The 16,210-nt window shown below is 44.5% G+C and overlaps 1 protein-coding gene across 1 annotated transcript; it reads right to left on the reverse strand.

The window, feature by feature from the left end:
• Positions 1-1,169: 1,169 nt before the first annotated feature.
• llph (LLP homolog, long-term synaptic facilitation factor) lies at positions 1,170-8,629 on the reverse strand. Its single transcript, XM_072485182.1, has 3 exons — positions 8,495-8,629; positions 6,134-6,343; positions 1,170-2,693 (listed from the first exon to the last, which is right to left on the reverse strand). Exons 2-3 carry the CDS (start codon positions 6,333-6,335, stop codon positions 2,530-2,532), a joined length of 366 nt encoding a protein of 121 aa, XP_072341283.1. The 5' UTR covers positions 6,336-6,343; positions 8,495-8,629; the 3' UTR covers positions 1,170-2,529.
• Between the last annotated feature and the right edge of the window lie 7,581 nt (positions 8,630-16,210).

Consider the following 16,210-nt stretch of genomic DNA (forward strand, 5'->3'; position numbering starts at 1 on the left):
TTTAAAAACACACACTGTGAGGGATTGAAAAGTGTACAAAGGAAGTTAAAGTTAAAAGAAACAAGCGTATTACTAGAAGAAACACAAGCACAAGAAGCCAAGAAAACCAAAATAGAAAACCAAAACTCCAGAAGCAGGCAATAAAAAGCAATCACAGGCAATGAAAATAAAAATAAACTCTTGGACTAAAAATAGAAATTTATGGAACAGGAACAAAATTTTTTTTAGAACAGAGTTTAAAAATAGCTGCAGCACTCCATGTGGAGTTTGCACATTCTCCTGGTGTCTGCGTGGGTCTCACCCCCAATACGCAAAGATGTGCAAGTTAGGTGGATTGGCCACACTAAATTGTCCCTTAATTGGAGAGAGAGAGAGAATTGGGTACTTTAAATTTAAAAATAAATAAAGTAGCTGGAGCAGGACTAAATCAAGGAACAGCAGGATTAGATTTTGATAAAACTTATCAAAATCAAGCCGTTTTGACAAGAACTTGAAAATCACTGCCAAACAATCCATACAGGATTGATCCCTCCAAACTTGTACCCCATGATTGACCCTAACCCAATTCCCATCACTCCTTCATTCAGAACAATTACAAGGGAAGCAGAATAGACAAGAGAACACCCCAAGTTTTAGCAGCATGGAGAGAGAGAGAGAGAAGGGGAGGGGGGTTAGAGAGAGAGGAGAGAAATTCAAACCACTGGGAATGTTCACAACATACATGTATTTTACAGCTGGGAACACCAAGACAGATGCGAGTCAAAAACCAAGGAACGATAAATAGGAGTTAGACCACCAGAATGAATATGTATTGAGACACACAGTTCCATTTTATCAATAAGAAAACCCATGCATGTCTGAAATGGCATAGCTTAGGGAATCCAGGATAATGTTATCCTTGTGCACTGTTTTCTATGGTTTGTATTCAGCTATCATTCACATACTTTACAGTTAATTAACAAAATTGGTGACAATCTCAAGTCCCTGAAGTAATTTCCTTCCTGAGCATTTAAATTCTCTTTTGACAGTTCAACTCATTGTCAAATGCTTAAGATGGCATAATTTGCATTACTACATTCTGTAACTCTGCAATGAGTTTATTGTTGGACTTATATTTATGCAAACAGTGGCTTGGAAAGAATTCATAATGGAATTTAGACACACAAATGTTTGTTGTAAGATTCTATTTTTAAGCAAGTTATTGAATACTATATATTTGTTATTCACAAAAAATGCTGTGTTGAGAAAACATACAAATATCAGTGAGGTGATTTCACCATCAGCCATAGTATTAAAAGTCACAGCTTCCTGGTACCCAAACTGTAAATTACATTTAACACTATAATACTAAAAAAAATATAGAAATATAAACAGCTTTTCCAAAAACTACATAGATTTCTGTAAATGAGGTTTATATATTTTATTGCCTGATCGTCTCAGGTTATTTTCCCCACCTAATCGGATCTATTAATCCGAGGTGTCTACGAATAATTTGTACATAGAGGTCTTGGTTAATGGGGAAAAAATTAAAAATACAAGGAAATGCCTCTATTTTGCAAACTGTAAAATTCAAATGACTTTGTATCTAGCCTATCTTTTCGACAAGGTTTTCTAATTGTTCAGAAATTATATCCAGTCTTCTTGTAGGCATTCCAAGATTTTTATAAAATAAATTCAGAGTGCCCAATTCTTTTTGTTCCAATTTAGGGGCAATTTAATGTGGCCGATTCACCTACCCTGCACATCTTTGGGTTGCGAGGGTGAGACCCATACAGACACGGGGAGAATGCGCAAACTGCACTAGGACACAGGATCGATCTCGGGTCCTCGCCGCATTGAGGCAACAGTGCTAACCACTGCACCACCATTACATTCCAGGATTTAACTTGTTGCTGAAACCATAATTGGAGCCTGTAGCTGATCAGAGCTCCAATTAGGGGCTGGTTTAGCACACTGGGCTAAATCGCTGGCTTTTAAAGCAGACCCAGGCAGGCCAGCAGCACGGTTCAATTCCCGTACCAGCCTCCCCGAACAGGCGCCGGAATGCGGCGACTAGGGGCTTTTCACAGTAACTTCATTGAAGCCTACTTGTGACAATAAGCGATTTTCATTTCACTTTCATTTTTCAAGATCAGATCAAAGGTAAGGCAGTTAACTTTCCATTTTCATGGGGGCTGAATGACACACAAATTTTAATTAATTAATTACTTACCAGACTCGTACTTGTGTCGGGTATAATGTTTTGTGTTGCATTTACATTGCAACTGAAGCATCAGCTCATCTAAACTTACTGTGTAATTATGTAATTTTATTGCTGACGGTAACCTTTTATTCTGAACAGGTTACAAAGTTACGGCAGATTGTACTAGAATTGTTGTACTATACATTTCTAAAAGAATTTTTCCTCAGTCAGCATGCTTCAAACATTCAGAACATCCACTATTTTTCCAAACTTGTTATTTTCTTCCTGTCTTCTCTTAAGAAACATACAAGGCCTTAATCACAGTAATGTTAGCTTTTCTTACATGTCTACCGAGCTAACCCCTTTGAATGTTTTGATTTCCTTTTATTTTTCAGTTGTCGCTTGAGCTTCTTTCTATGCCTAGGATGCATCCATAATGGATACTGTCCATGTTCATTCAAAAGAGTATTTTTGTTCCTTTTCTTATCGATATCCATGGTAGAAGCATCATCTGTGAAGAATAAGTTTTGTTTACATAGTTGTAAAACATTCAAATTAATTCTCAGGCCACCAACATTCAAGTTCTGACAAGTAGTACCTTACACATAAACCATCATAATACCATGCAAATTGATCAAGTGCAAGTATGTACTCTACACAAACTAGGCCAAGATCCAGAATTAATCCATGTTCGGTACTGAATTAACCAATCGCATGGAGGATTATTTCTTAATTCTTTCATGAGATGTGGGAGTTGCTGGTGAGGCCGGCATTTGTTGCCCATCCCTAATTACCCTTGAACTGAATGGTTTGCTCAGCCATTTCAGAAGGCAGTTAGTAGCCAACCAGTGTTGCTGGAGTCACATTTAGGCCAGGTAAGGATGGCAGATTTCCTTCCCGTAAGGACATTAGTGAGCCAGATATTTTTTTTTATTACAATAGATTATAGTTTAATGGTCACCTCACCATTACTGGTACGAGCTTTCAATTCCAGATTCATTAATTGAATTTAAATTTCACTAGTTGTCATTGTGAGGTTTGAACCTATGTCCTCAGAACATTAGCCTGGGCTTCTGGATTACTAGTCCTGTGATATTACCCGTACTCCATCATCTCCCCTTGATGCCACAGACATTACAATCAAACTCAGCATCCTTGCAGTGAGTGTGTGGGTACGCGCACCAGCAGAGGATAGCATTGGGTTTGGTTGAAATGCCATCGGTCAACAATGACTATTCAGGTTAAACATTAAGAATTAAACAGTGCCATTAGCCGTAGCGTTAAGATCTTCAACTGGGTGGAGTGGGATAATAATAATCGCTTATTGTCACAAGTAGGCTTCAATGAAGTTACTGTGAAAAGCCCCCAGTCGCCACATTCCGGCGCCTGTTCGGGGAGGCCGGTACAGGAATTGAACCCGCGCCGCTGGCCTTGTTCTGCATTACAAGCCAGCTGTTTAGCCCACTGTGCTAAAGCAGTCCCTGAAAAAGCAAGGAGGGAGGGAGCACATGGTGTTCTTGTATGCAGGTGAGCTGTTTCCTTATATCACAGACCCAGTCTCCACCATGGATGAGGTAATGAAGCTACTTCGGAGTTTCAGCTCCTTCTCGAGTAAAAGTTGAATTTGGATAAGGGCAAATACTTTCCAGTGAATCCTCCAGGGAGGGAAGCCAATCTGGGATGTTGCCTTTTCGGCTTGCCAGGTCTAGCTTTCATTAGCTGGGAATCCAGGTGGCCCATAATTGTCCCTTGCTTCATAAATGAAAGTATGCTAGTCTGGTGAATGGGGTTAAATCTGACCTAGCGGACAGGGTTCAGACTGTAAAAATTAACGTCCTTCCGTCTCACCATTTTCCTTGGCTAGAGTCAACAATGTGCTCGCTTCCTTGAGAGAGAGAGGAAAGAGATGAGAGGGGAGATTGTTATTTTATCGCTGAGCAGCTAATATCGAAAAAGTACTGGGGTGGCTCAAGGATCCAAATTCCATATGGGGGCAGATGCAGGTGTGCTCTTGTAGGGGTTCTAATTTGAGGGCCCTGGTAATTGTCTCGCTTCAGCTTTCCCCTGCAAAATTTACCTCAAGTCCAGTAGTGATGTCCACTTGGAGAGTTTGGAGGCAGTTTAGACAACATTTTAAGCTCAGCTCCATGTTGTTGTTAGTCACCATTCGTGGAATCTCTTTGTGCCAGTTGGTTTAGACCTGAAGTTCAGGTCATAGGGAAAGGAGGCGCTGGAGAGGTTTGGGGTCCTATTTTGGAGGGTAAGTGCCAGTTTTGAGGAGCTGTTGGACAAATTCCAACTCCAAAGGACTAATTTATTCTGATATTTCCAGGTTCATGACTTCTTGCGCAAGGAGATCTCTTCATTTCCCTTGGCACCTTCGCCCTCCCTGTTGAATAGGATCTCATCTCTGACCGATTTGGCTGAGGGGAAAGATTTTGGACATTTATGGCCAGATCCTGTCGGCGGAGCAGACTCCTTTGGATGAGGTGAGAAGGAAGTGGGTGGTGGAATGAGGCCATTCACAGGGTCAACTCAACCTCCTAGGTGCTAGGCTCAGCTTGATTCAGTTCAAGGTGATGCCCAGGGCGTGTCTGACCAAGGAGGAGTGTTTTTTTTCTCGGAGGTGGAGAATCGGTGCGAATGTTGTTCTCGGGGACCAGCGAATCATACCCATAGTCGTGACCTAAACTTGCAAGCTTATAAGTCTCCTTCTTTAACACCATGTATGGGATTCTTCATATGAAACTGAAGCCTTGTCCCCTGGTGGCCATTTTCGGGGTTTCAGACTCAATGGTGCTACAGACGGGGGTGAAAGCGATGTCCTCTCCTTTGCCTCATTGTTAGCCCGGAGGTGAGTTCTGCTGGGGTGGAGATCTCCTAATCCACCCAGTGCCTCGGTCTGGTTGGGTGACCTAATGGAGTTCCAATATCTGGAGACGGTCAAGTGCACCATTTGAGGGTCGGTAGAAGGCAACCATTAATATAATTTTTCAGAGAATGTGCGACCATCAGCTGTCAGGGGTGGGGGTTTAGTTTTTAGTTATATGTTGAACGGTTGGATTTGGTGGAGTTGTTAATTATTAATTGCGCTATTCATGCGTTGTATTTTTATGTATTTATGTATATGGCTTTGTTTTCTTGCAATGAAAAATTTCTTAAATAAAAAATATATATTTTAATTAAATAGCGCTGGTGACAACTGTTTTGAAAAGGGAAACAATGTTGTTTTTTTTTAAATTTAGAGTACCCAATTCTCCCCTTCCCCCCCCCCCCAATTAAGGGGCAAAGCGTGGCCAATCTATCTAACCTGCCCATTTGTGGGTGTGAGACCCGCGCAGACACGGGGAGAATGTGCAAACTCCACATGGAGACTGACCCAGAGCCGGGATCGAGCCCGGGTCCTCGGTGGCGTGAGGCAGCAGTGCTAACCACAGCTCCGCCTGGAAACACCGTTAGTTTACAGATTAAAACCCCTCAATTTATAAATTGTATATATCCTCTTCCTCTCAGCGCCTTGAAGTCAAGAGACATGATAATCTCCTATTCACGGGTGGCATAGTGGTTAGCACTGCTGCCTCATGATGCTGAGGGCCCAGGTTCGATCCCGGCCCCAGGTCACTGTCCATGTGGAGTTGCACATTCTCCCCATGCCTGCGTGGGTTTCACCCCCACAACCCAAAGATGCGCAGGTTAGGTGGATTGGCCACACTAAATTGCGCCACAATGGGAAAAAAAAATTGGGTATTCTAAACTTATATTTAAAAAAAATAATCTCCTATTCTAACTCACCAACTCCTGCCTCAGGTCTTTTGCTGCATCCCAGAATTTTCAGGCCTTTGAAATTCATTGTGGACGCTGCTTAATCAAACTTTCTTGATTAATCTTGGCCTTAGGTGCATCTAATATCATGCACATCACCTAAGTTTCCCAACCCTAAAACAAAATTACCATTATCTCCTTTGGCTGGGTTCTGTTTGAGTTTTTCACATGAGACCACAGTTGCTACTTCTTTCACATCATTCATGGTAATGTCACCACTGCCATCTGCTCCGAGTATACTTTTCAGCCGCGCAAGCTCCTTTGGCGCATTTTTCTTCCTCTTTTCTGCCCGCATCTTCCGCTTCCACTTACTTCTTAGGCTTTTTGCCATTCTTTGTTCTGCATTTTAGAAAAAAAGTAAATTGCATGAACCCAGAGTTAAATATAAAAGTTTGTGTGACAATCGTAAAGATAAATAAGAAGTTCCCCCCCCTCCAAATGGCATAATGGGTAAATGTAATGCACCATGAATTATTGAGCTATACCAAGTCTCAGGTTTGATCCTTGGGCAAGGAGAGAAGAGAAATCAACTCGGACTCTTGCTCCTAATTGTTATCCAGTGATTCTCTCTATTGTCAATTTTATTTGTGGGCAGCACAGTGGTGCAGTGGTTAGCACTGCTGCCTATGGCACTGGGGACCTGGGTTCGATCCAGGCCCTCGGTCACTGTACGTGTGGAGTTTGCACATTCTCTCCGTGATTGCATGGGTTTCACTCCACAACCCAAAGACGTGCAGGTTAGGTGGATTGGGCACACACAATTGCCCCTTAATTGGGAAAAACAATAATTGGGTACTCCTTTTTTTTATGTCAATTTTATTTGCATAGACAGGTTTGAATTCACTTCTTCCAAGTTCAAAGCAAACTCATTTGTTAAGAATGGCCATTTGACCGAGCCTATTGAAAGTTAGTTTGGAATCATAATCAACCTTAGCACAAGTCCACCTCTTCAAGGACAGAAGAACATTTTAATATTCAATAACTTTTGTCTGATTACATTTTTGTGAAGTCTTCTGGGTCATTTCATGATATAAATGCACAATATTGATGGTACTCAGTTTAATTAACAACATCATACCAGCAGTTTATTAAAACCCAAATAAAATATAATCAAGCAACAATCATTTTCCTCCAATCCCTTCTTGACTTGAAGCATAGCTACATGGATCTTTTGAGTGTTCTTCAGTAACTTGCCAAACTACAATTATTAATGTATGGCTTTGACAGTGACTACCAGCAGGCAATGCAGTTGAGCCCAATCCGGCTTTGCTCATTCTTCATATGGGTGGTTTGCCAGAAAAGACACCTGGACAATTAACCAATTCCCTGTCTGCTAAAAAAAAACTGCTGAGAACAATTGTAACAGTTCTCCAGCCATCACTTATATCCATCACAGATCATGAAACATCCTTTTCCGTAACACACTGGATAAACTCATTTGGGACACTGCCTGGCCAACAAAACTACTATACACAATACAATTTGTGAAAGTTTTAAAAAGTCTAGTATCTTTACTTCAAAATATAAGTTCCATATTCTTGGCTATTCATTTTAATTTCTAATATTGGATAGACAGAATGTACATGGAAGACAACAGAAAGCAACTTTAATACTTTATTAAAAAGTCACCCACACAAAAACCAATTGTAATGCCCCACCGCTAGATTAAAGCTTTCGTCTTGTACTTTATTTTTATTATTCTTTTCACTTTGAGTGTTATTGTAACCATTTGCTATGGGTGTATTAGTTCACAAGCTAAACTTATAAAAGAGACTATCGACTATCATAGTGTTGCTCTACGAGGACAGCCCAGTGTGAGGGAATATGGATCAGCCCAGCGTATGCAGCACTGTTCGGGAGTACAGGCCAGCAGTGTGGGGGACTAAGTCCCAGTGTGTGAGGCAGTGTGGACTGGCCGCATGTTTGGGACATGTCCAGGAGTATGGGGCGGCCCATTGTGTGGGGCAGGGTCTGGGACTGTGGACTGAGTATCTGTTTGGGGCAGTGTCTGGGAGCACGTCGGCCAAGTGTGTATGGAGTGTGGACTGGCCCAGTGTGTGGGGGCAAGAGACTGGGAGTGTGAACTGCCTTAGTGGTGTGGGTAAAAGACTGGGAGTGTGTGTGTGTTGGGGGGGGGGGGGACCGGGACTGCGGACCGGCAGGGACTGGGTCGAGGAGTATGGGGCAGATTTACCATCATGGTGAGGGTGTGGAATTCTCTTCACATTTCTGAGTGATCAGGTTTGAAATCATATTGGCCGGGGGGAGGGGGGATTATTGCCGGCTGTGGGCAGACTGGCCGGGCCCCGCTCCTGTGCTGCGCCGTGCGGACATTTCCCCAGGAAAGGAGCCGGAGGCCTCGGGCCCTGGAGCAGCCGCACCTTGTCTCTGGCGGCGAGGGTTTGATCAAAGCCCCACCTTCAACAGTCTCACGATTCTCTTCGCAGTTTCACGGCTGAGGGCGAAATAAAGGATAAAACATTCATTTACCTCAGTCACCACAGCTTCACGAATCCCAGCACGCGGGAGCAGCAGAGCATTGTGGGATAGCGGAGGTGCTGAGCACCGACCTCCCAGTCCTCCTCCGAGCGTTGGAGCACCAGAGCATTGTGGGATAGCGGAGGAGGGCTGAGCCGACCTCCCAGTCCTCCTCCCAGCCCTGGAGCAGCAGAGCAATGTGGGATAGCGGAGGAGCTGAGCTGACTTCCCAGTCCTGGACAGTTTTCATCACTGATTGAACTCCATCTTCCCAAAGGAATGCCACTTACCAGAGACTTCATCATTGCAAAGAATCAATATGCATTCTATTGTTAAACTTTGGCATATTCCTGTCTCAGTATTTATAATAAAAATACTTTACTCTAGATACCAAATCTAGCCAGGCTAAGTCAGCACAGATTCAGTTTTTGTAAATTCCCAGAGTCCAAGCAGAGGTGATTTTGAAGGTGTAGTCAAATGCTTATAAATATGACATTTTAATCACTTTTAGAGTTGGTGTTGACAAGACCCAGAAAAAAAGTCGAATTGAACACAGAAACAACAGAAGGTGGCAGTCAACGCCTTAGTTAACTTTATTTTAGGGGCACGATCTAACTGAATTGCAACAGAGTCCTGTGTCGAGCGGGTTTAGCTGGGTGTTCCTCGGCGCTGCATGGCATAGCGAGCCAGGTAAATCCTGGCAGAAGGGGCTGGTTTAGCACAGGGCTAAATTGCTGGCTTTGAAAGCAGACCAAGGCAGGCCAGCAGCACGGTTCAATTCCCGTACCAGCCTCCCCGAATAGGCGCCGGAAAATGGCGACTAGGGGCTTTTCACAGTAACATCATTTGAAGCCTACTTGTGACAATAAGCGAATTTCATTTTTCATTTTCATTCATTCTCCCGGCATCTACAGGCTGTGTCGACACCCTCATTCGGGCGCAATTCGGCCGGTAGTTTGCATGCTAGGTCTGTGGTCATGGACAGAAGGCTGTGATGATAGAAGGCTTTGGGCAGCACGGTAGCACAAGTGGTTTCACAGCCCCAGGGTCCCAGGTTCGATTCCCCGCTGGGTCACTGTGCGGAGTTTGCACGTTCTCCCCGTGTTTGGGTTTCCTCCGGGTGCTCCAGTTTCCTCCCACACTCCAAAGACGTGCAGGTTAGGTAGATTGGCCATGATAAATTGCCCTTAGTGACCAAAAAAGTTAGGAGGGGTTGTTTAATTCCATTAAAGGGGCATACAATGGATAGAATGGTGTTGGAGTGCATGTAATCTTCGGCGATCACTCTGTAACGAGTACGATTGTCCACCTAAGAAACTCCATGTTCTTGGTCCTGTGTTCTGTGGGTTCTTGCGTGGCTGATGAGCCTGACCCCAGAGCTGCACCTTCGACCGCACTCTTTTTAAAAATAAATTTAAAGTGCCCCATTCTTGTTTTTCCAATTAAGGGACAATTTACCGTGGCCAATCCACCTACTCTGCAAATCTTTGGGTTGTGGAGGTGAGACCCACACAGACAAGGGGAGAATGTGCACAGAGTGAGCCAGGGCTGGGATCAAACCCGGATCTTCAGCACCATAGGCAGCAGTCCTAACTACTGCGCCATCGTGCTACCTTTGCAATCCACTCTTGTCGGTGTATCCGGAAGGTGGGATCTAGATTGCTGGTATTCATTTCTCAGGCTCCTTTTCTAGGTATCCTCTTGCCATTGGGAATCCTTGAAGAATTGTGTACCTTCAATCAGGAGGTTTCTCCAAGTAGGTCTCTTCTGAGCAAGGGTCCCCCAGGCTTGACGTCTATGTTGCATTTCCTGAGGTAGTCAGTGTGTCTTTAAATTGCTTTCTTTGTCCTCCTCTTTTTCGGGAGCCTTCCTTGAGCAGAGCGAAGAAAATTTACTTCGGCAGTCGGGACTCTGACATCCTAAGCACATGGCCGGCCCAGCAAATTTGGTTTCGGATGATCATGGCCTCAATGCTGGTGCTCTAACTCCTCCAGGGACGCTGATGTCAGTAAGCCTGTCCTCCCGGCTGATGCATAGCTGAAGTCCATTTGGATGAGCAATGTTTTTTGAGCTATATGTTGATCCTTGCAAGCCCCAGTGATTACTTCAAATGCTTTATCAAAGTGTAATGTCTTTGTTAATGTATGTAAGCCCCCTTCCTGTAAGCTGATGTGAATTATCTGTCTGACAGGTATTGCAGAATCCAGTGCAGATTCAAATCTAGTGTCAGGCGACATGTCTGCCTGACAGGAAGTGAATCAATTACCCACCCTGAGAGTGTACAGGCAAAGGACATAATATGAAATGTGAGGAGATGTGTGCTTGGAGACTGTTCTTTGGCAAGGAAGCAGTGGGATGCCTTTGCGAAATTTGGAAGGAAGACCTGAAGCCGAACTGTAACTGCCGCACTGCCTTAACAGTGAAGATGAAACTCACGACATGTGTAGTGTGTTGTGCATTGCACAACTTTGCCCTTCAGCATGGACTGAGAATTCACCCGGAAGATAATGATCTCTGCATTACTACCTGAGCCACAAGCAGATTGGCATTGGGTAAATAAGACCAGAGAGTTAAATGCATACTTCAAAGATTAAAGTGGGAGAAATAAATTTCAGTTCATGGCTCACTGGCACCAGTATTGGGAAGAGAGAGCTGTTCCATTGGGACAGTTTTTATTTGAACCATGCTGGAACCTGGTGAATAGAATACTAGGGGTGTAAAGAGGGGCTTTAAACCAAACAGTGAAAGGTGTGGGGACGGAATTCAGGTGAAGCAAAATTTAGAAAGGTGAAGAGAAAGGACAGGGAATAGTGCAGGACTGTAATATGGGCACGATAGCTATATGGGGAATAATAACCAGAGTGTGGTAGGTAGAGACAAGGTATACAAATGTAAGAGTACACCAGTAAATAGGATCATAGTAGAGCAAAATGCTAAATTAAGATTAAATGATGGAACAAATGGAAATAAATGGGTATGATCCGATAGCCGTTGCAGAGACCTAGTGGCAAGGATATTTGACATTTCCAAAGAATAGGAAGAAAAGGAGGTGGGGTAGTTTTGTTAAAGGTTGACATCAATACAGGATTGAGAAATGGTCTTTGCTCAGTAGATCAAGATGTAGAATCAGTTTGGGTGGAGATTATGGAGATCAGAAATAGCAAGGGAAATAATTCACTGGTGGGAGTATTTTATGGGCCCCCTGTTGCTATACTGTAGGCCAGCATATAAATCGAGGAATATTGGTGGCTTCTTAGAAAAGTACTGCAATAATTATGGGCAGTTGTAATCTTGAAAAAAAAGGAAATTACAATGGCAGACATTCAATGGAATTATTCATAACTCTCAACGATATATCCCATTGGGAAAGAAAACCCAAGAAGGATAAACCATTAGTTATAAAGTGTCATACTGAGTAAAGAGTGTTTTTATAAGCCTTTCTCCTCGGTCATTGTTTTACTGGCATCTGTTGAAGGTTCTGAGCATGTGCAAGCTTTTTCAGTCTGCAAGACCTGTAAGCAAGACCTAACAAAACAAAGAACAAAGAAAAGTACAGCACAGCAACAGGCCCTTCGGCCCTCCAAGCCTGTGCCGACCATGCTGCCCGACTAAACTCAAATCTTCTACACTTCCTGGGTCCGTATCCCTCTATTCCCATCCTATTCATGTATTTGTCAAGATGCCCCTTAAATGTCACTATCATCCCTGCTTCCACCACCTCCGGCAGCGAGTTCCCGGCACCCACTACCCTCTGTGTAAAAATCTTGCCTCGTACATCTCCTCTAAACCTTGCCCCTCGCACCTTAAACCTGTGCCCCCTAGTAATTGACCCCTCGACCCTGAGAAAAAGCCTCTGACTATCCACTCTGTCTATGCCCCTCATAATTCTGTAGACCTCTATCAGGTCGCCCCTCAACCTCCGTCGTTCCAGTGAGAACAAACCGAGTTTATTCAACCGCTCCTCATAGCTAATGCCCTCCATACCAGGCAACATCCTTGTAAATCTCTTCTGCATCCTCTCTAAAGCTTTCACATCCTTCTGGTAGTGTGGCAACCAGAATTGAACACTATACTCCAAGTGTGGCCTAACTAAGGTTCTATACAGCTGCAACATGACTTGCAAATTCTTATACTCAGTGCCCTGGCCAATGAAGGCAAGCATGCATATGCCTTCTTGACTACCTTCTCCATCCATGTTACCCCTTTCAGTGACCTGTGGACCTGTACACCTAGATCTCTCTGACTGTCAATACTCTTGAGGGTTCTACCATTCACTGTTTGTTCCCTACCTGCATTGACCTTCCAAAATGCATTACCTCACATTTGTCCGGATTAAACTCCATTTGCCATCTCTCCGCCCAAGTCTCCAAACGATCTAAATCCTGTTGTATCTTCTGACAGTCTTCATCGCTATCCACAATTCCACCAACCTTTGTGTCGTCTGCAAACTTACTAATCAGACCAGTTACATTTTCCTCCAAATCATTTATATATACTACGAATAGTAAAGGTCCCAGCACAGATCCCTGCGGAATACCACTAGTCACAACCCTCCAATCAGAAAAGCACCCTTCCATTGCTATTCTCTGCCTTCTATGACCTAGCCAATTCTGTATCCATCTTGCCTGCTCAGCTCTGATCCCGTGTGACTTCACCTTTTGTACCAGTCTGCCATGAGGGACCTTGTCAAAGGGCTTACTGAAGTCCATATCGATAACATCCACTGCCCTACCTGCAACAATCATCTTTGTGACCTCTTCGAAAAACTCTATCAAGTTAGTGAGACACAACCTGTCCTTCACAAAACCGTGCTGCCTCTCGCTAATATGTCCATTTGCTTCCAAATGGGAGAGAATCCTGTCTCAAAGAATTCTCTCCAGTAATTTCCCTGTCGTAAGGCTCACCGGCCTGTAGTTCTCTGGATTATCCTTGCTACCCTTCTTAGATCCAGCAGAGGGCAGTAGAGCGGAGCTGCTGATTGGCTGTTGCGCGGGAAATTTGCATACGTCCATTGTGGTCACCCTAACTTGGTGGTTTGTGGAGGAGCTGTTGTCAAGTGACACTTAAACCCTAAACACTTCTTCAGTGTTTCCCGCCCTACCCCCTCCTCTAACCAAAAAAAGGGGAAGGCTCGAGGGCAGGTAGAAGTAGAAAGACGTTGAACCGTGACGTCACAGCCTGCAGGTACGGGATTGGCTGGTGACTGGTAAGTAGTTTTTCTTTTATTTTCTCTCAGGTGTTATCGTGCGGGGCGCAGAGGTTGCTGAGTGAGTGCTTGCTGAGAAGGGGAGTGACTAACAGGTAAGCTCTTTCTTTTTCTTTTTTTATCTAGAGGGGATGGCAGGGAAGGTAATGCAATGTTCCTCCTGCAGAATGTTTGAGGTGAGGGATGCCGTCAGTGTCCCTGCTGATTTCATCTGTGGGAAGTGCACCCAGCTCCTCAGAAACCGCGTTAGGGAACTGGAGCTGGATGAACTTCGGATCATTCGGGAGCAGAGGTGGTCATAGATAGAAACTTCAGGGATGTAGATACTCCGAAGAATAAAGATATATGGTGAGAGGGGCTTGGAGGAAGCAGTCAGTACAGGGATCCCCTGCGGTCGTTCCCCTTAGTAATAAGTATACCGCTTTGGATACTGTTGGGGGGGATGACTTACCAGGGGTAAGCCATGGGGTACAGGTCTCTGGCACAGAGTCTGTCCCTGTTGCTCAGAAGGGAAGCGGGGAGAGGAGTAGAGCATTAGTCATGGGAGACTCCATAGTTAGGGGGATAGATAGGAGATTCTGTGGGAACGAGAGAGACTCGCGGTTGGTGTGTTGCCTCCCAGGTGCCCGGGTGCATGATGTCTCGGATCGTGTTTTCGGGATCCTTAAGGGGGAGGGGGAGCAGCCCCAAGTCGTGGTCCACATAGGTACCAACGACATAGGTAGAAAAAGGGATAGGGATGTAAGGCAGGAATTCAGGGAGCTAGGGTGGAAAATTAGATCTAGGACAAACAGAGTTATTATCTCTGGGTTGTTACCCGTGCCACGTGCTAGCGGGACGAGGAATAGGGAGAGAGAGGAGTTGAACACGTGGCTACAGGGATGGTGCAGGAGGGAGGGTTTCAGATTTCTGGATAATTGGGGTTCATTCTGGGGTCGGTGGGACCTCTAGAAACAGGATGGTCTACACCTGGGCCAGAGGGGTACCAATATCCTGGGGGGGGGGGAAAGTTGCTAATGCTCTTCGGGAGGGTTTAATCGAGTTCAGCAGGGGTTTGGGAACCTGAATTGTAGCTCCAGTATACAGGAGGTTGAGAGTAGTGAGGTCATGAGTAAGGTTTCAAAGTTGCAGGAGTGTACCGGCAGGCAGGAAGGTGGTTTAAAGTGTGTCTTCAATGCCAGGAGCATCCGGAATAAGGTGGGTGAACTTGCGGCATGGGTTGGAACCTGGGACTTCGATGTTGTGGCCATTTCGGAGACATGGATAGAGCAGGGACAGGAATGGTTGTTGCAGGTGCCGGGGTTTAGATATTTCAGTAAGCTCAGGGAAGGTGGTAAAAGAGGGGGGGGGGGGGGTGTCATTGTTAGTCAAGGACAGTATTACGGTGGCAGAAAGGATGTTTGATGAGGACTCGTCTACTGAGGTAGTATGGGCTGAGGTTAGAAACAGGAAAGGAGAGGTCACCCTGTTAGGGGTTTTCTATAGGCCTCCGAAAAGTTCCAGAGATGTAGAGGAAAGGATTGCAAAGATGATTCTGGATTGGAGCGAAAGCAACAGGGTAGTCGTTATGGGGGACTTTAACTTTCCAAATATTGACTGGAAACGCTATAGTTCGAGTACTTTAAATGGATCCGTTTTTGTCCAATCTGTGCAGGAGGGTTTCCTGACACAATATGTAGATAGGCCAACGAGAGGCGAGGCTATATTGGATTTGGTACTGGGTAATGAACCAGGACAGGTGTTAGATTTGGAGATAGGTGAGCACTTTGGTGACAGTGACCACAATTCGATTACGTTTACTTTAGTGATGAAAAGGGATAGGTATATACCGCAGGGCAAGAGTTATATCTGGGGGAAAGGCAATTATGATGCGATGAGGCAAGACCTAGGATGCATCGGATGGAGAGGAAAACTGCAGGGGATGGGCACAATGGAAATATGGAGCTTTTCAAGGAACGGCTACTGCATGTCCTTGATAAGTATGTACCTGTCAGGCAGGGAGGAAGTGGTCGAGCAAGGGAACCGTGGTTTACTAAAGCAGTCGTAACACTTGTCAAGAGAAAGGAGGAGGCTTATGTAAAGATGAGACATAAAGGTTCAGTTAGGGCGCTCGAGAGTTATAAGTTAGCTAGGAAGGACCTAAAGAGAGAGCTAAGACGAGCCAGGAGGGGACATGAGAAGTCTTTGGCAGGTAGGATCAAGGATAACCCTAAAGCTATCTATAGATATGTCAGGAATAAAAGAATTACTAGGATAAGAGTAGGGCCAGTCAAGGACAGTAGTGGGAAGTTGTGCGTGGAGTCCGAGGAGATAGGAGAGGTGCTAAATGAATATTTTTCGTCAGTATTCACACAGGAAAAATACAATGTTGTCAAGGAGAATACTGAGATTCAGGTTACTAGACTAGAAGGGCTTGAGGTTCATAAGGAGGAGGTGTTAGCAATTCTGGAAAGTGTGAAAATAGATAAGTCCCCTGGGCCGGATGGGATTTATCCTAGGATTCTCTGGGAAGCTAGGGAGGA

This window comes from Scyliorhinus torazame, chromosome 19 (assembly GCF_047496885.1).
Source record: "Scyliorhinus torazame isolate Kashiwa2021f chromosome 19, sScyTor2.1, whole genome shotgun sequence".
NCBI classification, from domain to species: domain Eukaryota; kingdom Metazoa; phylum Chordata; class Chondrichthyes; order Carcharhiniformes; family Scyliorhinidae; genus Scyliorhinus; species Scyliorhinus torazame.